The sequence below is a fragment of the Octodon degus genome, unplaced genomic scaffold (assembly GCF_000260255.1).
Source record: "Octodon degus isolate 3935 unplaced genomic scaffold, OctDeg1.0 scaffold00089, whole genome shotgun sequence".
Taxonomy (NCBI): Eukaryota; Metazoa; Chordata; class Mammalia; order Rodentia; family Octodontidae; genus Octodon; species Octodon degus.
Genome location: NW_004524665.1, coordinates 7537872 through 7563841, shown reverse-complemented (window position 1 = coordinate 7563841; position 25970 = coordinate 7537872). Strand labels below are relative to the sequence as shown.

Sequence of the window (25970 nt, the reverse complement as noted above, 5' to 3'; positions counted from 1 at the left end):
AGAACCCAAAGGGAATTTCACATTCCTTAATCACATTGTGTTTTGTCCATATTTCGTGTTTCTTATTGATTTCCAAAGAAACATGTCAGAACACCGAATGATGCATGTGATCACTTGTTCTAACGCTTTCACATTTTTTGCATTTCTTTCTTTTAAAGCACAAGACTCTGCTGACATTATTTTCCTTATTGATGGATCAAACTACACCGGAAGTTCCCATTTTGCAGTCATTCTCAACTTCCTTGTAACTTTCCTTGAGAGACTCCCAGTTGGACTTCAGCAGATCCGGGTGGGGGTGGTCCAGTATAGCGATGAGCCCAGAACCATGTTCTCCTTGGACACCTACTCCTCCAAGGCTCAGGTTCTGGATGCGGTGAAGGACCTCAAGTTCATTGGTGGGGAGTTGGCTAACATCGGCCAGGCCCTTGACTTTGTGGCGGAGCACCACTTCACCCGGGCAGGGGGCAGCCGGGTAGAGGAAGGGGTCCCCCAGGTGCTGGTCCTCATAAGCGCCGGGCCTTCTAGCGACCAGATCCACGACGGGGTAGTAGCTCTGAAGCAGGCTAGTGTGTTCTCATTCGGCCTCGGAGCCCAGGCCGCCTCCAGGGCAGAGCTTCAGCACATAGCTACCGAGGAAAGCTTGGTGTTTACGGTCCCGGAATTCCGTAGCTTTGGGGACCTCCAGGAGCAGTTACTGCCGTACGTTGTTGGTGTGGCCCAAAGACACATTGTGTTACAACCGCCAACCATTGTCACACAAGGTATGTATGCTCTCCTCACCATCTGTGGGACGGGGTGTGTTGTGTGTTGGATTGCACAGGAGGAAGGTGGACACCAGAGAGATTCACCTTAGGAAAACTTGTAAGTACCTGCAGGCCAGCCCTTCCATAATAATCTGGCTCCCAAGGGCGCTATTTGTGGTTGTGCTGTTTCCGAGCTCTACAGATCAGCAGGAGCGTGGAGAGCTCCCGGCTGCATGACTTGCGAGGAAGTGTTTTCAGGCCCACTCAACAAACCTGTTGTTTTGAGAGATTTTAAACATCATTTTATTATCTCTTTACAATCCAGCCAGCCCGGAGATGGGTTTCAGGGCTCAATACAGTTCTGAGAAAGCTATTCCAGGAGGCTGACACTGACTTCTGGGTCAGAATGCGAGAGGTGTGCTCCTCCACAGCCTTCCCCCAGCAGCAGTGAAGGAGAGCTTGTCTCCTTGCAGCCCATCTGTGCTGAGCATGGAGAGTTACACTACCAGGGAAAGGGACAGGAGAGCACGCAATGGCTGTGTCCTCATGCTGGGCCACTCTCGCCAGGCCAGTCCCTCCTTCAGTTCACCACCGTGTTGAGTGTAAGACCTTGTTCTTTCCTGCTTGCCCAATGTCTCATCATAGGACAGGCTCCGTGAAACCAGTGAATGAGCCAGGCTCCTGTAAGAGTGGCTGTCACATGCAGCCGGTTGTTTAAATTTTCCTCTGTAGAGCCACACATTTTCACAGCTCGTTTGTCCTAACTTTCTAAGTATAGGGGTGGGGCTAACAACTAATTGCTAGATTAATTACTGCTTCACCATTCCCATAGAAGTGGTTTTGCTTTGATAGAGGAGGGACGAAAATTTTAAAATAAACCACCATATGAAGGCCAGAGGGGAGCACTTTAAATTCTGAGGCCTTCTCGCGTGGCCTCCTTGTGGAGCGGTCTGTGCGTCACAGTACCCTGCTCATCAGTAGGTCCAGGTAGTGCGTAAAGGAGAAGGCACCATCCATGTGTGTCGTGAAATTCCAGCGGAGGTGACCTGATTTCCCCTGGAGGCAGGGATTGTATTGCCACGGCAGCTGTTGGCCCCAAGCTCAGGGTCTTGACATCTTGTCTCAGTGTGGACACCGGCCTGCGTCAGGGGACATGGTAGGAGGCGCAAATGAGGGTTACTGTGCACAGGACAGCCATGGATGGGCTTGCGGTGGGCTCGTTCAGGCTGCAGCATTTCCTCTCCATTCTGGGAGCTGGGAGGAGCTGGAGGTTGACGCAAAGCCAGGCCGGGAAGAATAGCGCATGTGTGTGGCGCAGGCCTCCCGCCTGCTGCTCTGAGCTCCTTGGCCTGCCTGCTTGGGTGCAGCTTTGTGTCCCTGAGAATTAAGGGAGCAATCCAAGGACAGTCTGCAGTCCTGTGAGGCTTCTCTGGTCATGCCCACTTGGGAAGCAGCTGATTTCCCAGGGTTGTGCCGTGGAGGAGGTGCCCCGGCTGGGCTGGCAGAGCCGCTCTGGTTCTGGGCCTCCCTCTGGCGGGTCGCATGATCGCAGGCAGGCTGTGCACCCTGTCTGCGCTCTGACTCCTGAAATGCTGGCCAAGGAATTGCACAAGATGAGACTTTTTTGTTCTGGAGAAGGTTCAACTTCTTTATTAAACAGGCAGAATATTACTCTCATTTCAGATTTTCCCGTGGCAGACTTTAAGTCTTTTATAAACATTACCTTTAGTCTTAGTGATTAACTTGTAAATATCTGGCAGATATTCCTGCTGTTTGGTGGGTACTGGGCACCATGCTGAGCGCTGAGCCATAGCAGTGGCCACAGACGCTGATGTGGCTGCTTGTCTCCTTCCCACCGTGAGTGTGGACAATGAGAATGCAAGCTAATGGGCAAGCAAGGCCTTCCTGCAGCCACATGAGCTGCAGAGGCATCACAGGGCTGCGTGAGAGGGAATGTGGGGCGGGGCTTAGGGACCCCTGGCCCAGAAGCTCAGGCTGCCTGCGGGTGCAGAGGAGACGCACACAGGACGCGGGGAAGTGTTCCAGGCGGACGAAGGTGTGGCCCTGCTACACCTCGGAACTTGGAACCTTCAGGAAGCAGCCGGGCTGGGGTGCCAGTGACTAGGGAGCGGGGGCCAGTCTCACTCCATATGTGGGAGGCTGAGGAGTGGCCAGGCAGGGGTGGTGGAGTCTGGGGTGGGCACAGGGCACTTGGGTACCTCTGGGTTCAGAAGCAGGGTTTGTAGGGAGTATGGCCAGAGAGCAGTGGGGACACCCACCCCAGGGTGACTCCACATGGAGGTCACTGGGGTTCTACGCAGCCCTAGTTCCACACACACCGGAGCTGGTCGCCCGTCCTCCCCAGGGCTCCCTGGTAGGGAGGACACTAGCACAGCTGCGAGAGGTGCTTGGTTTGGGAAGGGTGAGTGTGACAGTCACCTCTTCCCACATGAGGCACCACAGTGCAGCTAGCTTGCATAAGAATGCAAGCTAATGGGCAAGCAAGGCCTTCCTGCAGCCACATGAGCAGCAGAGGCATCACGGGGCTGCGTGAGAGGGAATGGTCCATGATTTCTGAATCATGGATGAGCGGGGCCACGCACTGCAGAGCACAGGTGGCCATGAGAGCTGTCTGTCATCTGTTGCGCGTGAGGTGCACGCTGGGTACGTACGTGATGGCGTCATGACGTCTTATAGAGGGGTATAGGTGAGCACTGACGTGTGAGTGTGTGTGTGTGTGTGTGTGTGTGTGTGTGTGTGTACATGGGTTGCCCCTCACAACAGAAAGGCATGAGAAGTCTGCTAGCTATTCACATGTTCAGGTTTATCTGTAAAGACATTTTAAACAAAAGGCAAAGGTTCACCCCAGAGAGATAGCAAGTTCTAAACTGAAGGAAGGACCGCGGCCCCTAGTGGGTCCTGTTGCCATGGCCACGGCCTTGCAAGAGTGCAAGAAGCTGCGTATGCACTGTTTTTAACTGAGCCCCTAAATTAAGGATGTCAGTGCACGAGGCGTCATCCTCCTGGTAGAACACAGTCCAGGGCTTTGTGCTGAAAGGTGTCCAGGAGGTGCAGGTGCACCTGTCCACACAGCGTCCTGATCACACAGGCCAGTGAGTTGGATCCAGGCCCATCCTCCCATCTTGCTGTCTTCGCAGGGCTGAGCTTACACCACTCTTGTTCTCAGGAGGCTCTTCCTTGCCTTTAACCCATGCCTCCTTTCCTTTGCTGGCTGTTGCAAGATCAACTTGCCACACAGCTGTCTGATGGCAGAGTGGCAGAGGGCCTCGTGGACACTTCCTCACGCTCAGCCACGTGGGTTCACGTCCATCTCGGAAACCTTCCAGGGTCCGGCTTGGGCACCGTGGTCCAGGGAGTTCTTTCTCCCCACCATGTGGGCAGCTCAGGCACATTCTGAGAGAACACCAGGAGGGGCCCCCAGTGCTAAGCCCACACTGACCTTGTGGTGACATTTTTACTTGTGGTTCATCTGTGAGCTATTACCGAAACACACATGACGCTGAAGACCTTTACAGCTCTTAAGTGAAAGACTCGGTGGCATGGGCTGGCTGTGATGTGGATTTCCTTAAAAAAAAAAAAACCCAAACAATTTGGAAAACTTTTATGATCTTAAATTTGTTTTTTTTTCACCAAAAAAGAAGCCATAGCATACAGAAGAAAAAAGAATGGTGTTCATACACTTTCAGCTTTTGTACTTAATGATGTGTGGTTCTGAAATCCAGATCTTGAGCCCAAGGGCTGTCTCAGCCGATACAGGCTGCTTTCATAACCCTTCATACTGTTGCTTCCTTCTGGTCCAGTTATATTCATGGCAGAAAGGGACTGACTGTCTTCTTAGTGACAACACACTATGACACTAAAACAAAATTTTTGTGTGACCAGTTTCAAACTTGTGTGACTCCAGGAGGTGGGGCTCAGGAGGGGAACCAGCTGCCATCCTGTAGGCAAGGATGCAGATGGAATGAAGGGGGGTGTTGTGACAAATGTCACCGGGGCGGCCCCTGACGTCACGTGTGCCAGGGTAGAGGGGGAGTACCTTGAGGTGAAGTCAGGCCATGCGACTCACCTTGCCATGTTGCTACCCGCAGTCATTGAAGTCAACAAGAGGGACATAGTCTTCCTGGTGGATGGCTCTTCCAAACTGGGGCTGGCCAACTTCAATGCCATCCGAGACTTCATTGGCAAGGTCATCCACAGGCTGGAAATCGGACAGGACCTTGTTCAAGTGGCAGTGGCTCAGTATGCAGACACTGTGAAGCCCGAGTTCTACTTCAACACCTACCCCAGCAAAAGGGAAGCTGTGAATGCCGTGCGGAGAATGAAGCCCATGGACGGCCCAGCCCTGAACACGGGCTCTGCCTTGGACTTCGTGCGCAGCAACCTGTTCACCAGCTCGGTGGGCTCCAGGGCTGCCGAGGGGGTCCCTAAACTCCTGGTGCTGATCACGGGTGGTAAGTCCCTCGACGCCGTTAGCCAGCCCGCCCAGGAGCTGAAGAGAAGCGGCATCCTGGCCTTTGCCATCGGGAACAGGGTCGCTGACCAGGCCGAGCTGGAAGAGATTGCCTTCGATTCTTCCCTGGTGTTCATCCCTGCTGAGTTCCGAGCCGCCCCCTTGCAAGCCATCCTGCCTGGCCTGCTGTCTCCTCTCAGGACCCTCTCAGGAACCACTGAAGGTAAAGTGGTGTGACTATTGCGTGCATGAGGGGGCCCATAGGCAGAGCCTTTGCTAAACACAAAGGCCTGAGGTTGGGTCAGGTTAGCAGAGAGAACTGCTCCCTGCTGGATCCCCTTACTCCCTCCCCAACCAAGACCCATAGATTCTGAGATACCCCACAGAGCATGGAGTGGTGAGGCTCAGGGCCAGGCTTCTGACAGCCCCTCCTGGCCCGGCTGGGGTGCAGCATCCCCTGCCAGGGATTCCTTTGGTGGGCAGTGCGGTGAGGCATGTGTGCCCCAGACCTGGTTCTTCCGACCCCACTGAATATGACTGCCAGTGAGAAGTTGCTTTCTTCAGACCTTGTGAGGTTCTGTAGCCTGTGAGTTAGATAAATGCAATCCCCTGTCCATAATGAAGAGAAGATGAATATCGCGGAACCAAACTCCCTGTGTAACTAGTGCATGCCTCCTGCATGGTGTCTGCTTCCTTTCACCGGGACTCTGGTTGTAGACATCCTCAAAGTCTCTCTCTCTCTCTCTCTCTCTCTCTCTCTCTCTCTCTCTCTCTCTCCTCTGTCTCTCTCTCTCTCTTTGTTTTCAATTTTCTTAAGACTTCTAATCCACTCTTTTATATATATATATATATATATATATATATTTTTTTTTTTTTTTTTTTTTTTGCAGAACCAGGGATTGAACTAAGATCCTTGCATTTGCCAGTCAAGCGCTTATCCTAGTGAGCCATCTCCCCGGCCCCTAATCCACTCTTTTATAGCCAAAGTTCAACTTCATAAACATAGGATAAAATTAGGCTAAAATGCCAGAGGCAAAAAAAAACCCCAAAAAACAAAACAAACAAGAAATCCAACAACAACAACAACAACAACACTTTTTTTGTTGTTTTGGTTTTTGTGAGATAGAGTTTGCTATGGAAGCCAGGCTGTCCTTGAACACTGATCTTCCTGCCTCAGCCTCCTGAGCACTGAGACCATAGATGTGCATCTGCACACCCAGCTAGGAAGTACGCTTTTTAAAGCACAAGCTAGATGTGTTAGAGAAAGCCAGCCATGACTTCAGTATCCATGGATGATAGGATTCAGGATTCCCTTGGATTTGAAAGTTCATGCGTGCTCTGGTCCCTGTATAGAATGATGTAGTGTTTCCACAGCAGCTACATGCATTCCCCCATGTCCTTTATATGGTCTCTGAATTAACTGTATCACCCAGTACAATGAAAATACTGCTTGTAAATTATCCTGTTTTTTAGGGCAGACTGATAAGGGAAGAAGCCCACATGTGTTCAGCGCAGACCTGATATTATTCCAAGTAGTTTTGATTTGCTGTTGGTTGAGTCTGCAGATGTGGAGCCCACAGATGGGTTCTAACCTGAGAATTTTAGTTCTTGTTCCTTGTAAGCATCCAGCTGGCCAAGGGCAGCGAGCCATCTCCTTTAGTTCCTGGCCACACCTGAGCCCGCCGTCTCCCTTTGCACCAAGTGCCTTGTGCACTGGCTGGGCCTCCCGGAGGACAGGAGTGGGTAGAGGTCAGCAGAGCATGGGGGGGAGCCTCCAGGGCAGAACGGACTTGTTCGGTTGTTCTCAGCTTGAGGAACCCGTGTGCTCAGGCTAAAGTGGGCCAACTGCCCAGGTCGCTTGTTACTGCACTCGGGAGCCCCAGGGGACCCACTCAAGCCCAGGTAAACCCAGCGGTCAGGGCTGTGTGGATGGATGACCCAGAAAGGCCAGCACCTGGTAGGGTGGGTTCATTTCCAGGGAAGCAACTCTGCGTTTCAGAGATCCCGCTGGTTGTGTGGGTTTCAAGCCTTCTAACTTTGGCACTGTTTCTGTCTGCAAGCCCGCTTGGGTTTCTGCACCTGGCTATTGACCAACCTCACCAGCACCAGCCACCTAAGAGGAAAATATGTAGCCGCTGCCATATTTTATGCCCTGGACACGCTTTGCCATGCTGCCACCCTGTGTGTCCTCATGTGGGCATGCGTGCCATGGGGCCGGCACGCATGGAGCCTTGGATGTTGTGCGTGTGTCTCACTTTGTTCTCTGTGCTTCACTGCAGTTCACGTAAACAAAAGGGATATCATCTTCCTTTTGGACGGATCAGTCAACGTTGGAAAAACCAACTTCCCTTATGTGCGAGACTTTGTAATGAATCTAGTTAGCAGCCTTGATGTGGGAAGTGACAACATCCGTGTCGGTTTAGTGCAGTTTAGTGACACTCCCGTGACGGAGTTCTCTCTAGACACATACCAGACCAAGGCCCAGTTGCTCACTCACCTGCGGGGCCTGCAGCTGCAGGGTGGCACGGGCCTGAACACAGGCTCCGCCCTCGGCTACGTCCAGGCCAACCACTTCACCGAGGCTGGTGGCAGCAGGATCCGCGAACACGTGCCGCAGCTGTTGCTCCTGCTCACGGCCGGGCAGGCTCAGGACTCCTATTTGCAAGCCGCCAACCAGCTGGCGCGCGCGGGCATCCTGACCTTTTGTGTGGGGGCCAGCCGGGCAAATAAGGCAGAGCTCGAGCAGATTGCCTTTAACCCAAGCCTGGTGTACCTCATGGATGATTTCAGCTCCCTGCCAGCCCTGCCGCAGCAGCTGATTCAGCCCCTGACCACTTACGTTAGTGGAGGGGTGGAGGAAGTGCCACTCACCCAGCCAGGTAAATCCCCCACCAGTGTGGGTCCCTCCATCACCTGGTCCATAGAGCCTTCGTGACCTGTGGGGGCCATTTGAACACAGCAGCCACGGGGACTACATGGAGGGTGATTAGTGGCTCATTTTGGTCATTTTTAATTTTTTTTTTATTTTAGGGAAGGGTCTGCAGGGTATTCAGGGTCTTACTATTAGATAGGACTCACAGTGATCCACTTGTTTACAGCCTCCCAAGAGCTGGGATTGCAGGGGCACGCCATCACGCCCAGTCTCAATGTGCCCTGGGGCAGGGCCGGCATGGCAGGCCCTGGGGAATGAGTCCCTGGCCCCGGGGCCTGCTTGCAGACACTTTAATCTGCTGTGCTATTTGGCTGGCCCTCTTGGTCAAATGTTTTGAACAGGGATTTAAGACCCTGTACCAGCAAGGCCAGAGAGTAGAGTGTGTTTGCTGGGGGAGCGTGGAACACCCAGTGCAGCGCAGCCAGCCTGCGAAGCCACATCCTCTATTCGGAAGCCCAGCCATGCTTGCACAGATTCTGGAGTTAAAATCCAGATGGGGAGGGAGAGGCAGGCTCTTTTATACATGCCTCTGCCCCGGCCTCACTCAGAATTATTTTCATTATGTGAAATTTTCATGTTCAGACCCCTGTAGTGCTAAAAATCATCTGTGTGTCTTCATGCAACAGTGAGATGGTTTCCAAAGGAAGCCGATGACCATTCCTAGTATCATCATGTCAGTGAGACATGGACGCACTGGAGCCACCAGCCTGCTGGCCTCATAGATGGACAAGGGAGCACTCCGGGAGTGCTTCCTGCAGTGCACGGGAGAGCACTGCTAGGCCTGACCACGAGCCATGGCTAGCATTGTTCTGGGTCTTAACTCGCAACCTCGCGGAAGCTGAAAAGGCAGTCCACTTGGGGCAGGCAGGCGGTGGCCCGCGTTCCCCTGGATGGTATTAGCTTCTGTCACTAGAGGTTTTAGCAAAAGGACAATGAAGACCTGAGTATTGCTGGTTTTACTTATAGCAATGAGAAAGTGCACTTGTTGAGCCAAGCCAGAGGACTTCCAGTGGGTGGCTTTGCCGAGGACTGAGGCACTGGGCAGGGGCAGGCCCTGCCCTGAGCTGGGCCTGGACTCCCACAGCCCGGTGCGGAAGATGTGGCTCTGCCTGGCTTGGTGTCCACATGGGTACTCCTGCTCACTGTGTGCTCTCTACTTTCTAGAGAACAAGCGAGACATCCTTTTCCTCTTTGATGGCTCTGCCAACCTTGTGGGCCAGTTCCCCACTGTCCGCGACTTTCTCTACAAGATCATCGAGGAGCTGGACGTGAAGCCTGATGGGATCCGTGTGGCTGTGGCTCAGTATAGCGATGATGTCAAGCTGGAGTCCCGCTTCAATGAGCATATGGCCAAGCCCGAGATCCTGAACGTGGTGAAAAGGATGAAGATCAAGACCGGGAAAGCGCTGAACCTGGGCTATGCCCTGGACTTCGCCCAGAGGTACATCTTCGTGAAGTCCATGGGCAGCCGCATCGAGGACGGAGTGATGCAGGTCCTGGTGCTGCTGGTGGCGGGGAGGTCGTCGGACTCTGTGGACGTGTCAGCGAGAAACCTGAAGCAGAGCAGCGTGGTCCCGTTTGTCTTCCAAGCCAAGAACGCCGACCCCGCCGAGCTGCAGCAGATCGTGCTTTCGCCTGCCTTCATCCTGGTGGCGGAGTCGCTCCCCAAGATCGGAGATCTGCAGCCACAGATTGTGAACCTCCTAAAGTCGGTGTACAGCGGAGGCCAGCCGCCAGGTATGGTGTGGCCACGCTTGGCCACGCAGGGTAGGCTCAGCTTCCGGGCCCTGGGTCCCCCGGCTTCAGGGGGAGCAGGCAGGACGCACACTAGCAAGTGTTTCCCACAGGCATTGGACATATGTTTTCTATCCTCACTGTGATTTTCTAGCTGCTCTTAGGGAAAAACAGGAGAATCTGGGCTATTATTTTTAGGAGCATTGGAGTATTTCATAAGATACATGATGAAGATTCCAATAACCTTAGCTAAGATCTTCAAAACTTTATCTCACTCTGTGCATAGCCACACAGTTCGGGCACCTTGCAGCTAAGACCGTCCTCCCCTTCCCGTCCCCACAGGGCCTGTGTCTGGAGCCCATGCCCTGTTACATGCCCTCCCTTGCCACACTCACTGGCAGCGCAGGCACTGGAGACGGGTGCTTTCCCCTCAGGAATGCGGCCTTAACATGCCCAACTATTCCTTCATACTGCCATGGGTTTCTGCTTCACCATATCTCTTTGGTGGTGAAAATGCAATGAAAGGAGTCATTTCACACACAGTTCTTTTGGTTAAAAACTGAGATTCTGGACTGTCCTCACTGATGACTGTCCCATGCAGGGGTCTTGGTCACTCAGGGCTCCTGACCCCACCCGGGGCTGGCAGCCAACATCTCACACCTCCCTGCTGTCCAGTGTCCTGGCTCTCCTACCTGAACCCGATGTTTCTCTCGAGTTCACCTTCAGGGGCTGACAATTCTGCCTCAGGATGTAAAAAATCTAAAATGGAAAAGCTTTCTGAATGGGAGTGGTTGTTACAAATTGCTGCCCCAAGCCACACATTTTGTGACTTGTATGGAAACGAGTGTGTTCTCTGGTAAATTTGGAGGTCAGGAATGGGAAACCAGCCTCCCTGGGCTGAATTCCAGGCCCAGGTTCCGTCCAAGGGCCTCGGAGGTTGTTTGTGTCCTCCTGGCCTCTGCCTTGTAGAGGCAGCCTGCGTTCCCTGGCCAGTGGCCTGGTTCCAGCCCCGGAAGCTGCGGCATGTGGTCTCCCTGCTCTCTAACTACTGCCCGTCCTTATGTCTCTCTCCCTGTGACCTCACTTGCTCATGTAAGGACACTTGGGATGATGGGCTGATTTGGGGCCCAGAATGATCTGTGCCCCTCCTGCTTGGGCTCCACCTGGGGTGTCCTTTTCCCAAGTGCAGGGGCTTGGGACGGGACCTCCCTGGGGGCCACTGTGCAGCCCGTCCTGTGAGTGGGAGGGTGTCATGCTCACAGTTCCCTTGAGTCACCTGGGGTCTCTGTGCCAGCTTCAGGTGAGAAGGACGTGGTGTTCCTGATTGATGGCTCTGAGGGCGTCCGCAGCGGCTTTGGGCTACTGAAGGACTTCATGGAGCGCCTAGTGCAGAGCCTGGATGTGGGCCCCGACCGTGTCCGGGTCGCCGTGGTGCAGTACAGCGACCGCACCCGGCCCGAGTTCTACCTGAACTCCTTCATGGACCAGCAGAGCGTTATCAGTGCCATCCGCAGGCTGAGTTTGCTGGGTGGGCCGACGCCCAATACTGGGGCCGCCCTGGACTTTGTCCTGAAGAACATCCTGACCAGCTCGGCGGGGAGCAGGATGGAGGACGGCGTCCCCCAGCTCCTGATCGTGCTCACGGCTGAGAGGTCTGGGGACGACGTGAGGGGCCCCTCGGCGGTGCTGAAGAGGGGCGGGGCAGTGCCCATGGGCATCGGTATCGGCAATGCCGACATCTCGGAGATGCAGACCATATCCTTCATCCCAGACTTTGCAGTGGCCATCCCCACCTTCCGGGAGCTGGGCACCGTGCAGCAGGTCATCTCCGAGAGGGTGACCCAGCTCAACCGCGAGGAGCTGAGCAGGCTGCAGCCCATTTTTCTGCCCCCACCAAGCCCAGGTAAGGGTGGCAGCCCTGACAGCTGGGAAGAAAGGCAGCTAAGTGATGTCCAACCTCAGTAAATGCCTGCCTAAGGCAAGGCTGGCTTTCCCTGGACACCCGGGCAGGGGCAGTGATGGTGTTGAGGGAGGCCAAGGTGAACCTGTTCCCTGGGGCCTGGTGGCTTGGAGAGGGGGAAAGGCTGTGGGAAGGAGCTGGAAGGGAGGCATCTGCAGAGGCGAGGCAGAGACCTGCGCCTGTCTCGGTGGCAGTCAGGGAGGGTGGGTGGCGGGCTGAGGCAGTTGCTTGTGTGTGTGTGTGTGTGTGTGTGTGTGCACCTCTTGTTGGTGTCAGGACAGAGCAGCAGGCCCTGTCGCTTCTGTAGGCTGTCTCAAGTGTAAGTGAGCCAATGCACTTGGGAAAGAATGGCACGGAGTGGAAGGGGCTGCTTTCCTTTTTTCAGTCCCTCTTGTCGATGTGCCAGGTTTCTCTCTGAGGCCGGAGGAGATGCAGCATTCGCAAGCCTATTTGACAGTGCAAGTCTTTATTGCAGTGCACCTTGAAGCCCCACATTTGAGGGCCCCCCCCTCAAATCCTCCTCCCTGTGTGCGGTTTTTTTTCTTTCCTTTTTAGTGCAGGGGACTGAACTCAGGGCCTTTGCAGCAAGTTACATATCCAGCTTTTTATTTATTTTTAATTTTTATTTTGAGAGTTTGTTTGGAGGTTGTAGCAGGGGAGCGCAGCTACTTGTATACCCTTGACTGAGGAACGGTCCTCTCTTGGGGGTGGCCGTCCTCTTTGACCGAATTTTTATTTTGAGATGGGGTCTTGCTAAACTGTTAAATTACCTATGTGGGGCTTGAGTGTGGGACTTCAGGCCTGCACCACCACGCCCAGCTACCTGCAGGTCCTTTGCCACACACACACACACACACACACACACACACACACCCCTGTTTCTGCAGCAGTCTGGTCTGGGCGGGCCCACTCACTCTCCTGCTTCTTGCACTCCCTTCCCTCCCAGCCCCATCCCTCATATCCCTCCTCCTTCCACTTGCTCTCTGAGGTAGCCTTGAGTCCCAACACAAGGAAACCAAAGAGGACTTCCTGCCGGAAGCCCTTGCTCGGAATGTGCTCTCAGTTCTGCTCTTCCCCGTCATTCTCTGCTGTGTGGGGTGGTTCTGAGCAACAAAAAGCCACTGCTTTTCTTCTCCTTCAGCGCTCCTCTCTGCAGCCGTCTGTGCTCTGTGCATTTCCTCTCCTCCTGGCCTCGCTGGGCCTACCCCATCCCGTCACCCTATCCCGTCACCACTGCTCCCTCCACTACAAGAGCACTTGTCCGTAGATCCCGTGCTTCTGGTGTCTGTGTCTGGGGTTCTCTCTTCCTTCACCTTTGCTGCCACTTCTCCTCTTGGGCCTGTGGCTGCCGAAAGGCCCACGACTCGCTCCTGGCACTGGTGTTTTGACCACAGTGGTGGATACTTGTACTGCTTGTGGGATGGGCAGTGATGGACCGAGAGACAGCTGATTGATGCCAAGAATGTGATGGCCCTAAAGGTGGAGCCCATGGTTATGTTTGGTTCACTGCAGGTGGTGCCAAGAGGGATGTGGTTTTCCTCATTGATGGGTCTCAGACCGCTGGCCCGGAGTTCCAGTACATCCGCAGCTTCATCGAACGGCTGGTGGACTACTTGGATGTGGGCTTTGACACCACGAGGGTGGCAGTCATCCAGTTCAGCGAGGACCCCAAGGTGGAGTTCCTGCTCAATGCCCACTCCAGCAAGGACGAGGTGCAGAACGCTGTGCGGCGGCTACGGCCCAAGGGCGGCACGCAGGTCAACGTGGGGAGCGCCCTGGACTATGTGTCCAGGAACATCTTCAAGAGGCCTCTGGGCAGCCGCATAGAAGAGGGCGTCCCCCAGTTCCTGGTGCTCATCTCCTCAGGGAAGTCTGCCGACGAGGTGGCTGATGCGGCAGTGGAGCTGAAGCAGTTTGGCGTGGCGCCTTTCACGGTGGGCAGGAATGCGGACCAGGAGGAACTGGTGAAGATCTCACTCAGCCCTGAGTACGTGTTCTCTGTCAGCACCTTCAGGGAGCTGCCCAGCCTGGAGCAGAAGCTGCTGACGCCCATCACCACCCTCACGGCCCAGCAGATCCAGCAAATCCTGGCCAGCACCCACTACCCTCCGCCAGGTATGGTCCTGGGGGCTGCATGGGGTGCTCCCTTCCAGGGGGTTTCCATCTAAACATTTACTACTGCTTGAGATAAATTAATCTTTCACAAAAGTGTTGCCCCCTCAGCTCCTCAGGGCATACTTGTGGTCGACCAGGTGGGCACATTCTGTGTCTCCATGCAGAATGGTGTGGGGGATGGGCATCTGAGAAAGGGGGTGTGGAAGGATCAACCCTAGGGTTGGAACTTGTGCCAGGTGGTCTGAGGTGCTCTGGCCTGGACTGAGTGGCCGAGAAGGGCAGATCACTCTGCGATCGGCTATCTTAGTCTTACCTGGAAGGACTGGAAGAGAAGCAGTGGTCTCCTTACCTTCTGCTTGCCAGAGTGGGAGTGGGGGGCCCCCCAAAGTGCGGACAAGGCTCCTCTAGTCTGTGTGCCATAGGACTTCAGAGCAGGCTTGTCCGTATGAGGCCCCATCCCGTGGGTACCCAGTGCCCTTGGCTGGGACCGATGCTCAGTGGCCTTGTGCTCAGCAGCAACCCCAGCTACGTGGGCTCTGCCCTAAGGCCACTTTTTTCTTTCTCAGCAAATGGTTGTCAGTTAGCCCAGGGACCCCACTATCAATGACCCAGCAAGGATAAGGCAAAGGTCAGGCTGATATGTGTTGACAGGCCACATATTAGTCAATCAAATGGTAACTGGAAACATTCAGAACTCTAACTAGTAGGAAAACATGGCTCATTTATCCTAAGATGCTCTGATTAACTATGTGGAGTATTCCCTAGCTCAAATGCTTGAAATCAGAAATGGATTTTTTTGAATTTGGGAATACTTGTGTATACATCCAGAGGTACTTTAGCTTTGACCCAAGTCTAAATATGAAATTCCTTGATGTTTCATATGTGCTTAATCACATAACCTGAAAGTCATTTTAGATAATTAAAAAAATAACTGCATGAAACAAAGTTGTATGATGTAGAATTTCCCTTTGGGTGGTATCATGTGATTTCCTGTCAATCCTGAAAAAGTTTGGATTGAAGCATTTCAGGTTTTGGGTATTTGGATTAGGGGAGGCTCAATCTATAGGTAAAACCCAACTCATGTCACTAAATAACAGGTGTGGACAGGACAAGAGCTTTTTTTTTTTTTGGTGGAACCAGGGATAGGACAGGAGCCTTGGCTCATCTCTCTTTCTGTCTCTGTCTCTGTCTCTCTCTGTCTCTATTTCTGTCTCTGCTACTCTCCTTGTCTCTCTCTGACTCTTTCTCTGTCTCTGTGTCAGATGTTGGCCCTGGTGGTCACAGTCTCTTCTGTAATCCAGAATTACTTTCTAAGTGCTGCTTACATTTTCTAAAATTGGTATTAACACAGACCACAAAGCTAAAATTAAAACACAGTCAAATCAGAGGCAGAAAGTTTTGGAAAACTTAAAATATTTTAAGAAATGGAAATTGCTTTGACTAAAAAAGAAGACCCACTTTTTGAATGATTCATCTGACGAAGCCCAGGGCACGGGCAGTATGTCTGCCCTCGGGTACAGTTTTAACGTTGGCTCATGTGGTGCTGCACATGACGCAGAGCTTCAGAGCTGGGCAGAAGCCAGTGGGCCCCGGCTGGCTCTACACTGCTCTGCCTTTTCCTTGCAGAGAGTGACGCAGCTGACATCGTCTTCCTCATTGACACCTCTGATGGAGTCCGGAGTGATGGGCTTGCACACATCCGGGACTTTGTGAGCAGGATTGTTCAAAGGCTCAACATTGGCCCCAACAAAGTAAGGATCGGCCTTGTGCAGTTCAGCAACGAGGTTTTCCCTGAGTTCCTCCTGAAGACCCACAGGTCCCAGGCTGCTGTGCTGGGCGCTATCCGGCGTCTGAGGTTCCAGGGTGGGGCTCCACTGAACGTAGGCAAAGCTCTGGAGTACGTGGCAAAACAACTCTTTGTTAAGTCTGCTGGGAGCCGGATAGAAGACGGGGTGCCTCAACACCTGGTCCTACTTCTGGGTGGAAAATCCCAGGATGATGTTTCCAATTTCGCCCGGATCATAAGTTCCTCAGGGATTGCGAGCTTAGGAATTGGAAGCCGGAACGTCGACCGAACCGAGCTGCAGACCATCGCCAGTGACCCTCGGCTGGTCTTCACCGTGCGAGAGTTCCGAGAGCTTCCCAATATCGAAGAGAAAGTCATAGGCTCCTTTGGGTCCTCTGGGGCCACCCCAGCACCCCCAGTATTCACACCTCCTCCCTCGAGGCCAGGTATGAGCTGTGCGGTCCTGATTACACAGTGGGTGACCAAAGGCCTACATTAATGTAACATCATCCTGCCTAATAGTTTCCTTGGAGTTGTTCCTATAGATAATGCTGGAAATTAAATATTGGAAAAGTCTTTCCATTGACATTGTAAGGTGAAACCTGTCCCCAAAGCACCTGGCTCTGGGTCTTCCAGTGTTCTCACAGTTAAGTGTGGCTCAGCTAAAGGTTGTTGGAATGGGGTGGCATCTGTGAGCTCAGTGGCCCCCACCCTGCGGCACATGGCAGGTGCTTACTAGGGCCCGGCAAGCCTCCTCCCTTGGACCAGGCCGATCCTGAGTCACGCACCTGCAGCAGCTTCTTCCCCATACTCCTGGCTGCCACCTGTGGAGCCCCTGGGAGCAGGTCAGAGGCTACTACCACCCACAACTCTCCTCATCTCCATTGAGTGGGAGTTGTTACCCAGGCTACCTGAGTGATGCCTGTTGCCTCTCTCTGCCCCCTCTGGGCTGGGGCATGTCCCCCATCTCTCACCTGGCCCTTGTTTGTCCATCTCATTTCAGTCTCTGTTGGTGGACTGGAGCCAAGGCATTCCCACCTGCCGCTCATTTCAGCAGGCTCCGGGGACGCTTTCACAGCCTTCCAGATGCCTCTGGGGTCTGCTTCCCGGGCCTGGCCTGTCCCTCCTGGTTCTTAGCACCTCCCCACTCCTGCCAGACACTGTCTTTCACTTTTGATCAGAAAGAATTTTGTAGCACACCTGAGGTCACACTGCCCTGTGCGAGGACAGCCGGGGCCCCGTCTCACTGAGTCCTGAGTCTTTGGATAACTGATCCTTTACCTTCCTGTTTCCAGCGTAATGTGCATGGTTCAGGGCTGGCGCTAGAGAGGCATGGGATGGAATGAAGGTTTTCGCCATGAATGAGTTACCAGGAATGTTGTCTTAACGTACGCATAGTGTGTTCATTTCGGTGTGGAGGCCCTCTCTCCTCATCCCCATTGTGATCCCTTGTAGAGAAGAAGAAAGCGGATATCGTATTCCTGCTAGACGGTTCCATCAATTTCAGGAGGGACAATTTCCAGGAAGTGCTCCGTTTTGTGTCTGAAATCGTGGACACGGTTTATGAAGATGGCGACTCCATCCAGGTGGGGCTGGTCCAGTACAACTCTGACCCCACTGACGAATTCTTCCTGAAGGACTTTTCCTCCAAGAGGCAGATCATCGACGCCATCAACAGAGTGGTCTACAAGGGGGGCCGGCACGCCAACACCAGGGTGGGCCTCCAGCACCTGCAGCTTGCTCACTTCGTGCCTGAGGCGGGCAGCCGGCTGGAGCAGAGGGTCCCCCAGATCGCCTTCGTGATCACCGGAGGAAAGTCGGTGGAGGACGCCCAGGATGTGAGCCTGGCACTCACCCAGAGAGGCGTCAAAGTGTTCGCAGTGGGGGTGCGGAACATCGACTCCGAGGAGGTCGGGAAGATTGCGTCCAACAGCGCCACGGCCTTCCGTGTGGGGACCGTGCAGGAGCTGTCGGAACTGAGTGAGCAGGTTCTGGAGACGCTGCACGATGCCATGCACGAGACCCTGTGTCCCGGAGTGTCCGACGTGGCCAAAGGTAACTCCTCTGTCTTCCCGTTCTCGTCCTTTCCCGGTGATGTTTTTGGGGTTCAGCCACCTGACTCCCCAGTGCGGGCCTGCAGCTTTCTTAGGCACTTGGTTGCTGTGAGCGTGGCATCTGTTCACATGTGCCCGGCCTTGGGGCTCACCTAACGCTGCTTTTGCAGGACAGGAGCAGGAGTCCTGCTTTGCTCTTACAAGATTTATTCTTCAAGTAAATTGATTAATCCTTGTTTTTGGCTATAGTTTTATTGGGTTAGTTTTTGACATAGAAATATTTGTTTTCTAAAATGCTTTTATTTTTATTTTTTGTATGTTAGTAGGTTTTAAAATGCTTTTAATTCAAATCAGCCACTAGGTATAGGGAAGCACACCCCAGCTGTATGGTATTACGCCGAAGTTGATAGACGCCACCAAAGTAGCAAACTGTTGAGGCGTGATCAAAATATCTGATAAATGTTTAAATTAAAAAAGTTATTCCAGTGAGCAGCACACTGCCACGAATCACCCTCCGCCACCCCACCACACACACTTGATTCAAGCGCACCGGTCTCCCCATTCTCGCCGCCTTCTGGAGCAGCTCAGGCATCTCTTTCATGTCTTTGTGAGCTGTGATGACGAGGGCTGAATGCTGGCCACTGGGCCACGTGGCAGGAGTGCAGGCTTGTGGGGCAGGACATGGTCCTCCTCCACCGTGTGCCCAGATCCGGCACCTGCAACTTCTGGCCCCCCTGGAGTCACGAGACCGTGAGAGACCTCCATTTTCAGTCTATTCCAGACATGGAGGCAGCCTCAACTACACAATAGGACTCCCTGGAAAGCGGCGAGAGTGGGGGCATCGCTGTGTTTGAAGCAAAGCGGGCTATTTTGAGGATGGTTATGGCAATGTCTCACTTACTATAATTAAACATTATAGTTAAACATTTGCTGTGCTTTTTGACCACAGCTTGTGTACTGAAATAGGCCTCAAGTTTGCTTCCTAGCAATGCTTGTGTTTATCTGGTGAGAAAGGTGGGCGTAGCCAGCACACAGAGGGTGCACAGGGAGGGTCTGGCCTGGTCCTGAGCACTGGGTCCTGGCCCGCATCTGGCTGCCCCTGTCACTGTGCGCCTAGAGTTCTTCTCAGCGGCCTCACCTTAGTGCTCCCGGCCTGCATTTCTCCTCTCCAGCCTGTAATCTGGATGTGATCCTGGGATTTGATGGGTCCAGAGATCAGAACATCTTCGTGGCCCAGAAGGGCTTTGAGTCCAAGGTGGATGCCATCCTGAGTAGGATCAGCCAGATGCAGGGCATCAGCTGCAGCGGCGGCCAGATGCCCACCGTGCGCGTGTCCGTGGTAGCCAATGCGCCCTCCGGGCCGGTGGAAGCCTTTGACTTCGCTGAGTATGACCCAGAGCAGTTCGAGAAATTCCGCAGCATGCGCAGCCAGCACCCCTACGTCCTCACGGCCGACACGCTGAGGCTGTACCAGAACAAGTTCAGGCAGTCCTTGCCAGACAGTGTGAAGGTGAGCATCTGCAGGGTCGCAGTTTCTCTGAGTGGCAGCTTGTCCCCAGTGTCTGGGAGCCCTGCCCGAGTCCTGCCTGTAGACACCCACACAGGCAGGACCGGGCTGCCAGCGTCCATGTGGAAGTCCTCGCTTCCCAGCTGACCCTGATTGTGTGGACTAGCTATTCTGCTTGCTGGCTTTGCTTGAGCTCTGAGACGTCCTGGACATCAGCACAGAAGCTGGCACGTGTGATTTAGGGTGAACTCAGGCTCAGAGATAGGTCTGCCCAGCAGAGAGGTTTCAATCTGCTTCTGTTTCTGTCTCACCCTCTCTGTTCACACATGCACATGCTGAATCAGCTTGCTAGAGCTGTGGCTCACGGGTGTCTCAGACGGGAGTTCAGATATCGATCTCTTCACAGTGCAGAGGCTGGAGATCTGTGGTCAGGGAGAAACAGGGCTGGTTGCCCTGAGCCTGTCTCCTTGCCTTGCAAATGGCCATCCTTCCCCTGTGTCCTCACGTGGTCCCCTCCTCCCCTGCATGTGCATGTGTGTCCTGATGGCCTCTTCTTATAAACACAGCTGTCATACTGGAGTAGGAGGCCCCCAGTGACCTCATTTACCTTAGTCACCTTTAAAAGTCTTCTCTCCAAGTACAGTCCAATTCTGAGATTAGGACTTGGTTTGGAGGGGTGTGACCATGGTCCAAGGCAGACATAGCACACCATGCCATGCCACACCATGCCACGCCACACTATGCCACACCACACCACACCACACCACACCATGCTATACCATGTCACACCACACCACACCATACCACACCACACCACTCATACATACCATATTTATAGAAATCACATCTCATAAATATGAGAATGAGGTAAACTGTTTTCATTCATTTATTCTCATTGATGCTTATGATTTAAAAAAAATAAATCAAACCCCAGGCCCACCCTTTGATTTATGCCTCATTTATTGTACAACAACCTTGATCCTGGCCTTCAGTTTCTCAGCCATAGACAAGGAATCTGAACTCCGCGTACTCCCTTGGTTCCCTACTGATATCTGTGCTCTTGCCTCCTGGTCTGGGCTGGACCTCACCCCTCTCTGGTTCACAGGTGGTCATTCATTTTACCGATGGTGCGGATGGAGACCTGCGAGAATTACACAGTGCTTCAGACATGCTCCGAGAGGAAGGTAGGCCTGCAGGCTCCCAGGTACAGGGAGCTGGCCCAGGTGAGGTGGCCTGGCTGCCCTGCAGAAACCACTCTGTTGCAGAGTCCTGGGTGGGGTGGGCTTCTGCTGGAGAATGCTGTCTCCAGCTGCCTGGGCTCTGACGCTTGCCTGGGGCTCTGGCATGTAGATGAGACAGCCCTGGAGAAGGTGTGAGGGTTCAGAGACCCACAAGATGGTGGGGCTTCGAGAATGCCTGATGCTTGCTTTAATCACCTCTCACTCTGGGGACAGAATCCCTGACACTGACAACTAACGAGGAGAGGAGAGGTTTGTTTGGGCTCCTGGTTTGTGGAGGTTTAGTCCATAGTCAGCTGGTTCAAGGCGGAGGGCTTGGGAGAAGGGAGCTGAGGAGAGTTCCTCTTGTTGTGGTATCGGTAAGCAGAGCTGACAGGCGTGGGGCAGGGAGGCAAGTGCTCCCAGGCCAGGCCCCAATGGCCGCCTCCCCCGCCAGGCTCTGCCTTCCGGCATCATATCAGTGGACTCATCCGCCTATGAGTATCGCAGCTGTGATGAGGTCACCTCCCAAACCCCACCTCTGCGTGCACGAGGTTTTGGGGGCCATCTAGATAAGAGTCGCAGTAATGTTCTTGCAAAAGAACCCAAGGGCTAATTTGTTTAGCTCCATCTGATAAACCAGAAAGCCCTGTCTCAGCGGAAGACACTACTGCATTTTCAGTGGGCCGTTAGTGCAGCTCAGCACACCACCACGTTTCAACCCCCGTGAGCATAAATAATATGAACAAGCAGACTGGCCAAATGCAAGGCGGCAGAGAGGCACCTCAGGAGATGCTCACCTGCTTGGAATTTGGAAGCGCTGAAGTGATGCCCACCGCAGAGCCCTTGGAGGAATTCGCACATCCCAGTTTATCACAAGATCACCTTATCCATTTGCTCATTTCCCAAGCCGTGGCAGTGCAGTTTTGCGTTCCTGCTTTTGGAGGAACCAGTGTGCCAGCTCTTCCCACAGCACGCCCAGTAACATTGGGACAGAGGCTGAGAACTTAGCTTGGCTAGGTTTCCTGGGGGCTGCTTCCTGGGCTTATCACAGCGCATTTTGAGGCATATTGGACAGGACTACCCAGCGGAGCCCAAGGTCTCAGGATTCCTTTCCTCAGCCATTTGATCACACATGTTTAAGTTAAAGCCAAATTTTGTGCTGAAATTGATTTTGTAAGAAAGGCAAAATGATGTCCCAGCTCTGGAGCTTGCAGGTGAGTCTCATGAAGTGTGTCTTTCTCTGCAGGTGTCCATGCACTGATCCTGGTGGGCCTGGAGCGTGTGGCCAACCTGGAGCAGCTGACACAGCTGGAGTTCGGGCGAGGCTTCACTTACGACAGGCCCCTTCGGCTCAACCTGCTGGACCTGGATTACGAGTTGGCCGAGCAGCTGGTGTGTTGCTTTACACAGACTGAATTAGTGGGGGCAACACTGGGTCTCTGGAGGTGATGAAGCCAGTCATGTCCTGGCTGTGGAGAAGGGGTGTCTGGGCTTTAGCGAAATGCACCAAATTCTCTTGGGATCTGCCTTCCTGGCCCAACAGGTGTGAGTCTGCTGGGCGCTAGGCTTGTAGGTGTGCAGATGTCCTAGCCTTCGGATTGCCTCTGTTCCCATCAGCAGGGGCCTCTCTCAGTGTCTTTTCATTCCTAAGATTGCTGGGGATGCCAGACTTTGTGAGGGGTCCTCCTCAGACAGGAGACTGCCTAGTGGGTCTGAAAGTGCAAGAGAAGGAGGACCACGGCCACTTCCAGTGGAGAAGCGCTCTCACTGCTGCCCTTCTAGTTTGCTTTGGCAGACATGGGGAGACCTTCCTGGCTTCCCAAGCCTCAGCCTGCTGGCAGGAGGGGTTCTGCCTGGGCTTGGGATCGGGGACGGAGGTGAGGGCTGGGGTGAACACGGAGGCTGCTGGGTGGTGGCATTGGTGGAGCATGGCTACATCTACCAGACGGACGGAACACGTCCTTCCTTCCCTCCCACTTCCTTCCAGGGCTAGAATTAGGGTTTTCATATTGGAGTGAAGGAGGCTGAGTCAGTTGATCAGTTTGGGACATGGGAGAAATCGAGAGCTCTCAGAAACTCACTGCAAGAAAGCCCTAGTGGTGTCCTTAAGGTGGGAGATGGAAGTGTATTTGGGGTGTGCACTTCGCCTGGTAAGGGCAGGAGAATTGTGTCTGGGGTGTCAGAGGGGCTAGCAAGTTGTGGTGCTACTGGCTCAGCAGCCAGGCCACCCATGCCTGCTCCTCGTGGGGCTACCCTAGGGCCTCCTCCCGGCTGGGGCTGCTTCTGAGCCTCAGAGCCCAACTCCCAGGGCGGCCTGCGTTGGGCACTGTTCAGAAAGATTGTGAGTCCTGGCCAGCTCTGATTTGTTCATTAGGTCTTGCAGTTGGAGTTGAGGCACAGGAAGTGGTGTTTACCACTTGAGTATGTATGTCAGAAATGTCTCTGAAGAAGCCCTGGCCTAGAGGGGTGTGGTGAATGAGGGTCACGGTACTTTGGTTCCTCTTCTCCTTCTCAGTAGAATGGTCTCCACCCCTGGCCCAGTGCCCCGAGCTCGACCCTCGGCCTGGGCCAGCCTTGGGAGGTGCTGTCCTGATGACCCCCCCACCCAACGAAGCCCTGCTGAGCGGATGAGGACCTCCAGCAGCACACTGATGGGTCCTGGTGGGCATTTCTTGGCCTTTCAACTTACTGTGTTTTGCCGTCCTCGTAGGGCAATATTGCTGAGAAAGCCTGCTGTGGGGTTCCATGCAAATGCTCTGGAGAAAGAGGAGACCGAGGGCCCATCGGCAGCATTGGGCCAAAGGTATGGTGCTTGTGCCCCTTCCCCAGTGGGGGTTAGCGTGAAGGGCAGCGTTGCTTTCACTGGGTCCTTTCTCCAGCTTTGGAGCCGGGAAGTGGGACAGACGAACCTTCCTGCCTGGAGAGCAGGAGGTCCAAGGTGTGGCCCATAGGCCATGTTGCCCAGAACATGTCCCCATCCCAGACATAACTTGTCCTCAGATGTAGAATGTCCCCTGGACGTGGTGCAGGGAGTTCTGAGTGTCTGTCACATTGTCCTCTCCATCAGGTGAAGGCCTGCTCTTTAGCAGACAGGTGCTTGCTGAAATCGGGCCTCGCTGGCTGGTGGCCTCACAGCGCTGTGGGGCCCACTGTGTGCTGCTGGATGGGGAGTGGCAGCGTCTCCCAGCACAGCGGGGCCAGAGAGCCCTCATCACAAGAATGACCACACTGAAAAGTGGATGGGTCACGGGGCCACAGGGCCACGGGCCACAGGAGCTGTGCTGTCAGCTCAGCTCCACCCAAGGAAGGGGACAGCAGAGATGCTCTGTGAAGGCAGAGGGGCCTGCGGGGTCTCATGGGGGCCCCTGTGTGCTTTGTTTCAGGGCATCTCAGGGGAAGACGGCTACCGAGGTTATCCTGGTGACGAGGGTGGACCTGTGAGTACAGGGGCCCTGGCCCTCCCTGTTCCAAAATCTCTTGTCCTGCCCAGTCCACATGGGGATGGTAGTGGAGCTTGTGGTGACAGCTTTCCTTTAGAGAGAAAAGTGAACTGGGAACTCCCAAAGCAACTTGCCTTAGATGGTGACACTTTGGGAAATAGGGCAACCTGAGGGTCCTGTGTGGGTCTGAGGAGTGCGTTCCTTGGTCCTCAGGGAAGATTAAATGTGTTCTACTCATTGAGGGTGTGGGTCACCCACACTGGGGATGGCTCCCCAAGGGGTGTGGTCCCGTCTGTGTCATATCCACAGGGCCCTGTGGAGGTCAGGAAGGGCCCAGAGGCAGGACTTATGGGAGCAGGACCGGGACAGTTGTGGGCCTGAGAGGCTGAGAGGCCCTAGAACAGGGTCCAGCCTTGGAAGGGGACGAAGATGTCCTGGGGGAGCCCCTGAGGTCTCCAGGCCGAGTCAGGATGTGGCTGTCAGGATGTGTGTCAGGGCTAGCCCAGCCCACTGGGCAGCTGGGAGCCAAGACCACATAGAGCAGTGGTCAGACCAACAGACCCTCATCGAGATCCAGCAGGCCTGCACCACACACCCAGGGATCACCTGTCCTAGGTGGCCCTCTAGAGCCCACTGTCCTCAGGAAGCCTGGTCCTTGCCAGGCTCAAAGCTGGGGTCCTGAGGGCCCAGGCTCAGGCTCGGAGAGCTCCAGCTGCCACTACCTCTGTTTCTCCACAGGGCGAGAGAGGTCCACCTGGTGTGAATGGCACTCAAGGCTTCCAGGGCTGCCCTGGCCAGAGAGGAGTGAAGGTACAGTGCGGTGGGGTGTGGGGTGACCCTAAGGAGGGCACTGGTTGAGGGTCAGGCAGTGTGACTGGGGGCTTCCAGGGAGGTATGGCAGCCAGGAGATAACCTGAGGCTGCAGGGGACTGGGCCCAGGTGCCTGTGGGCCTGGCCCTGGGAGGAGGAGAGGGAGAGGCAAGGGTAGTGTGGGTTCCTGGACAGGTGGACTTTCTGCTTTGTTTGCTAAGTTAGAGGTGGTGCTGAAGTGGGGGGCTGTCACCCCACGAAGCTGTAAAGTGGCCTTCACTTGAGCCCCTTTGCCTGGCTATTGGGGTCATCCATCGCTGCTGCTCAAAGAGCAGGATTTTAGGCACTAGGGCATTCAGATGGGGAAGCCCTGGGCTGCCCCTGCCCTGAGGGTCCAGCTGTGCAGGAAAAACTAACATTCCCCTGTCTTCTTTCTTTCAGGGCTCTCGCGGGTTCCCAGGAGAGAAGGTACTCAAGCTCTTTTTTTTTCCAGATATTTTATTGAAAAACAAATATCAATGAGACAGTTTCAAAACTGATTAATAGGACAGTTTCAGTAATTAATGCATTGTATCAAGGTCAGTTTGATTTTTTAAGTTGAATGCTGCTCCAGCATTTCTGTTTCCTTCTGTCTGTGGAGGGGCCAGGGAGATGGCTCAGTAGAATAAGTGCTTCCCTGGCAAGCACAATGGCCTGAGTTCAATCCCTGGTTCCGAAAAAAAAAAAAAAAAAAAAAATCCTTCTGTTCGTGGAGGACTCTGTGCCCTCCCTCAGCACCTGCCTTCTTCCCTCCAGGGTGAGCTCGGAGAGATCGGGCTGGACGGGCTGGACGGCGAGGACGTGAGTGGTGTTACTTTCTTTGTCCCAACCTCTTCTGGTCCCAAAGATGTCAGGAGCTGCTTTATGCCTGACCACTTCTCATTGTCTTTGGCAGGGAGACAAGGGGTTGCCCGGTTCTTCTGGAGAGAAGGGAAGCCCTGGACGAAGGGTAGGTGTCTCCCCCATGGCGCCTTTCTAGGGGTGCTTGTTTCCCTCACATGTGCGGTTCCGTGCACTTCCTCCAGGCAGGCCTCCCTGACTGCCCCACCAGTGCTGTGGTGATGTGCCTGGGTCCCTTGCCAGCTCCAACACCTGTCTTTGTCTTTCTGCTTTGTAGAGCATGTCCCACAGGGTGGGGCTGAGTTTGTTTTGTTCTAAA

General features: G+C 54.0%; 1 protein-coding gene across 3 annotated transcripts in view; it reads left to right on the top strand.

The window, feature by feature from the left end:
• Window positions 1-25970, top strand: part of Col6a3 (collagen type VI alpha 3 chain) — a 77367-nt gene that overhangs the window by 24753 nt on the left and 26644 nt on the right. The window contains exons 4-20 of one of the 3 annotated variants that reach the window (XM_023722076.1): window positions 159-761; window positions 4853-5437; window positions 7494-8093; window positions 9311-9883; window positions 11175-11783; window positions 13353-13955; window positions 15582-16187; window positions 17197-17796; window positions 18968-19305; window positions 20408-20486; window positions 21769-21914; window positions 23233-23325; window positions 23906-23959; window positions 24701-24772; window positions 25214-25240; window positions 25568-25612; window positions 25707-25760. In XM_023722076.1, the coding sequence (XP_023577844.1) occupies window positions 159-761; window positions 4853-5437; window positions 7494-8093; window positions 9311-9883; window positions 11175-11783; window positions 13353-13955; window positions 15582-16187; window positions 17197-17796; window positions 18968-19305; window positions 20408-20486; window positions 21769-21914; window positions 23233-23325; window positions 23906-23959; window positions 24701-24772; window positions 25214-25240; window positions 25568-25612; window positions 25707-25760 (5687 nt within the window). The remainder of the gene's footprint in view (window positions 1-158; window positions 762-4852; window positions 5438-7493; window positions 8094-9310; window positions 9884-11174; window positions 11784-13352; window positions 13956-15581; window positions 16188-17196; window positions 17797-18967; window positions 19306-20407; window positions 20487-21768; window positions 21915-23232; window positions 23326-23905; window positions 23960-24700; window positions 24773-25213; window positions 25241-25567; window positions 25613-25706; window positions 25761-25970) is intronic. The other 2 variants (XM_023722074.1, XM_023722075.1) reach the window with 2 other exon arrangements.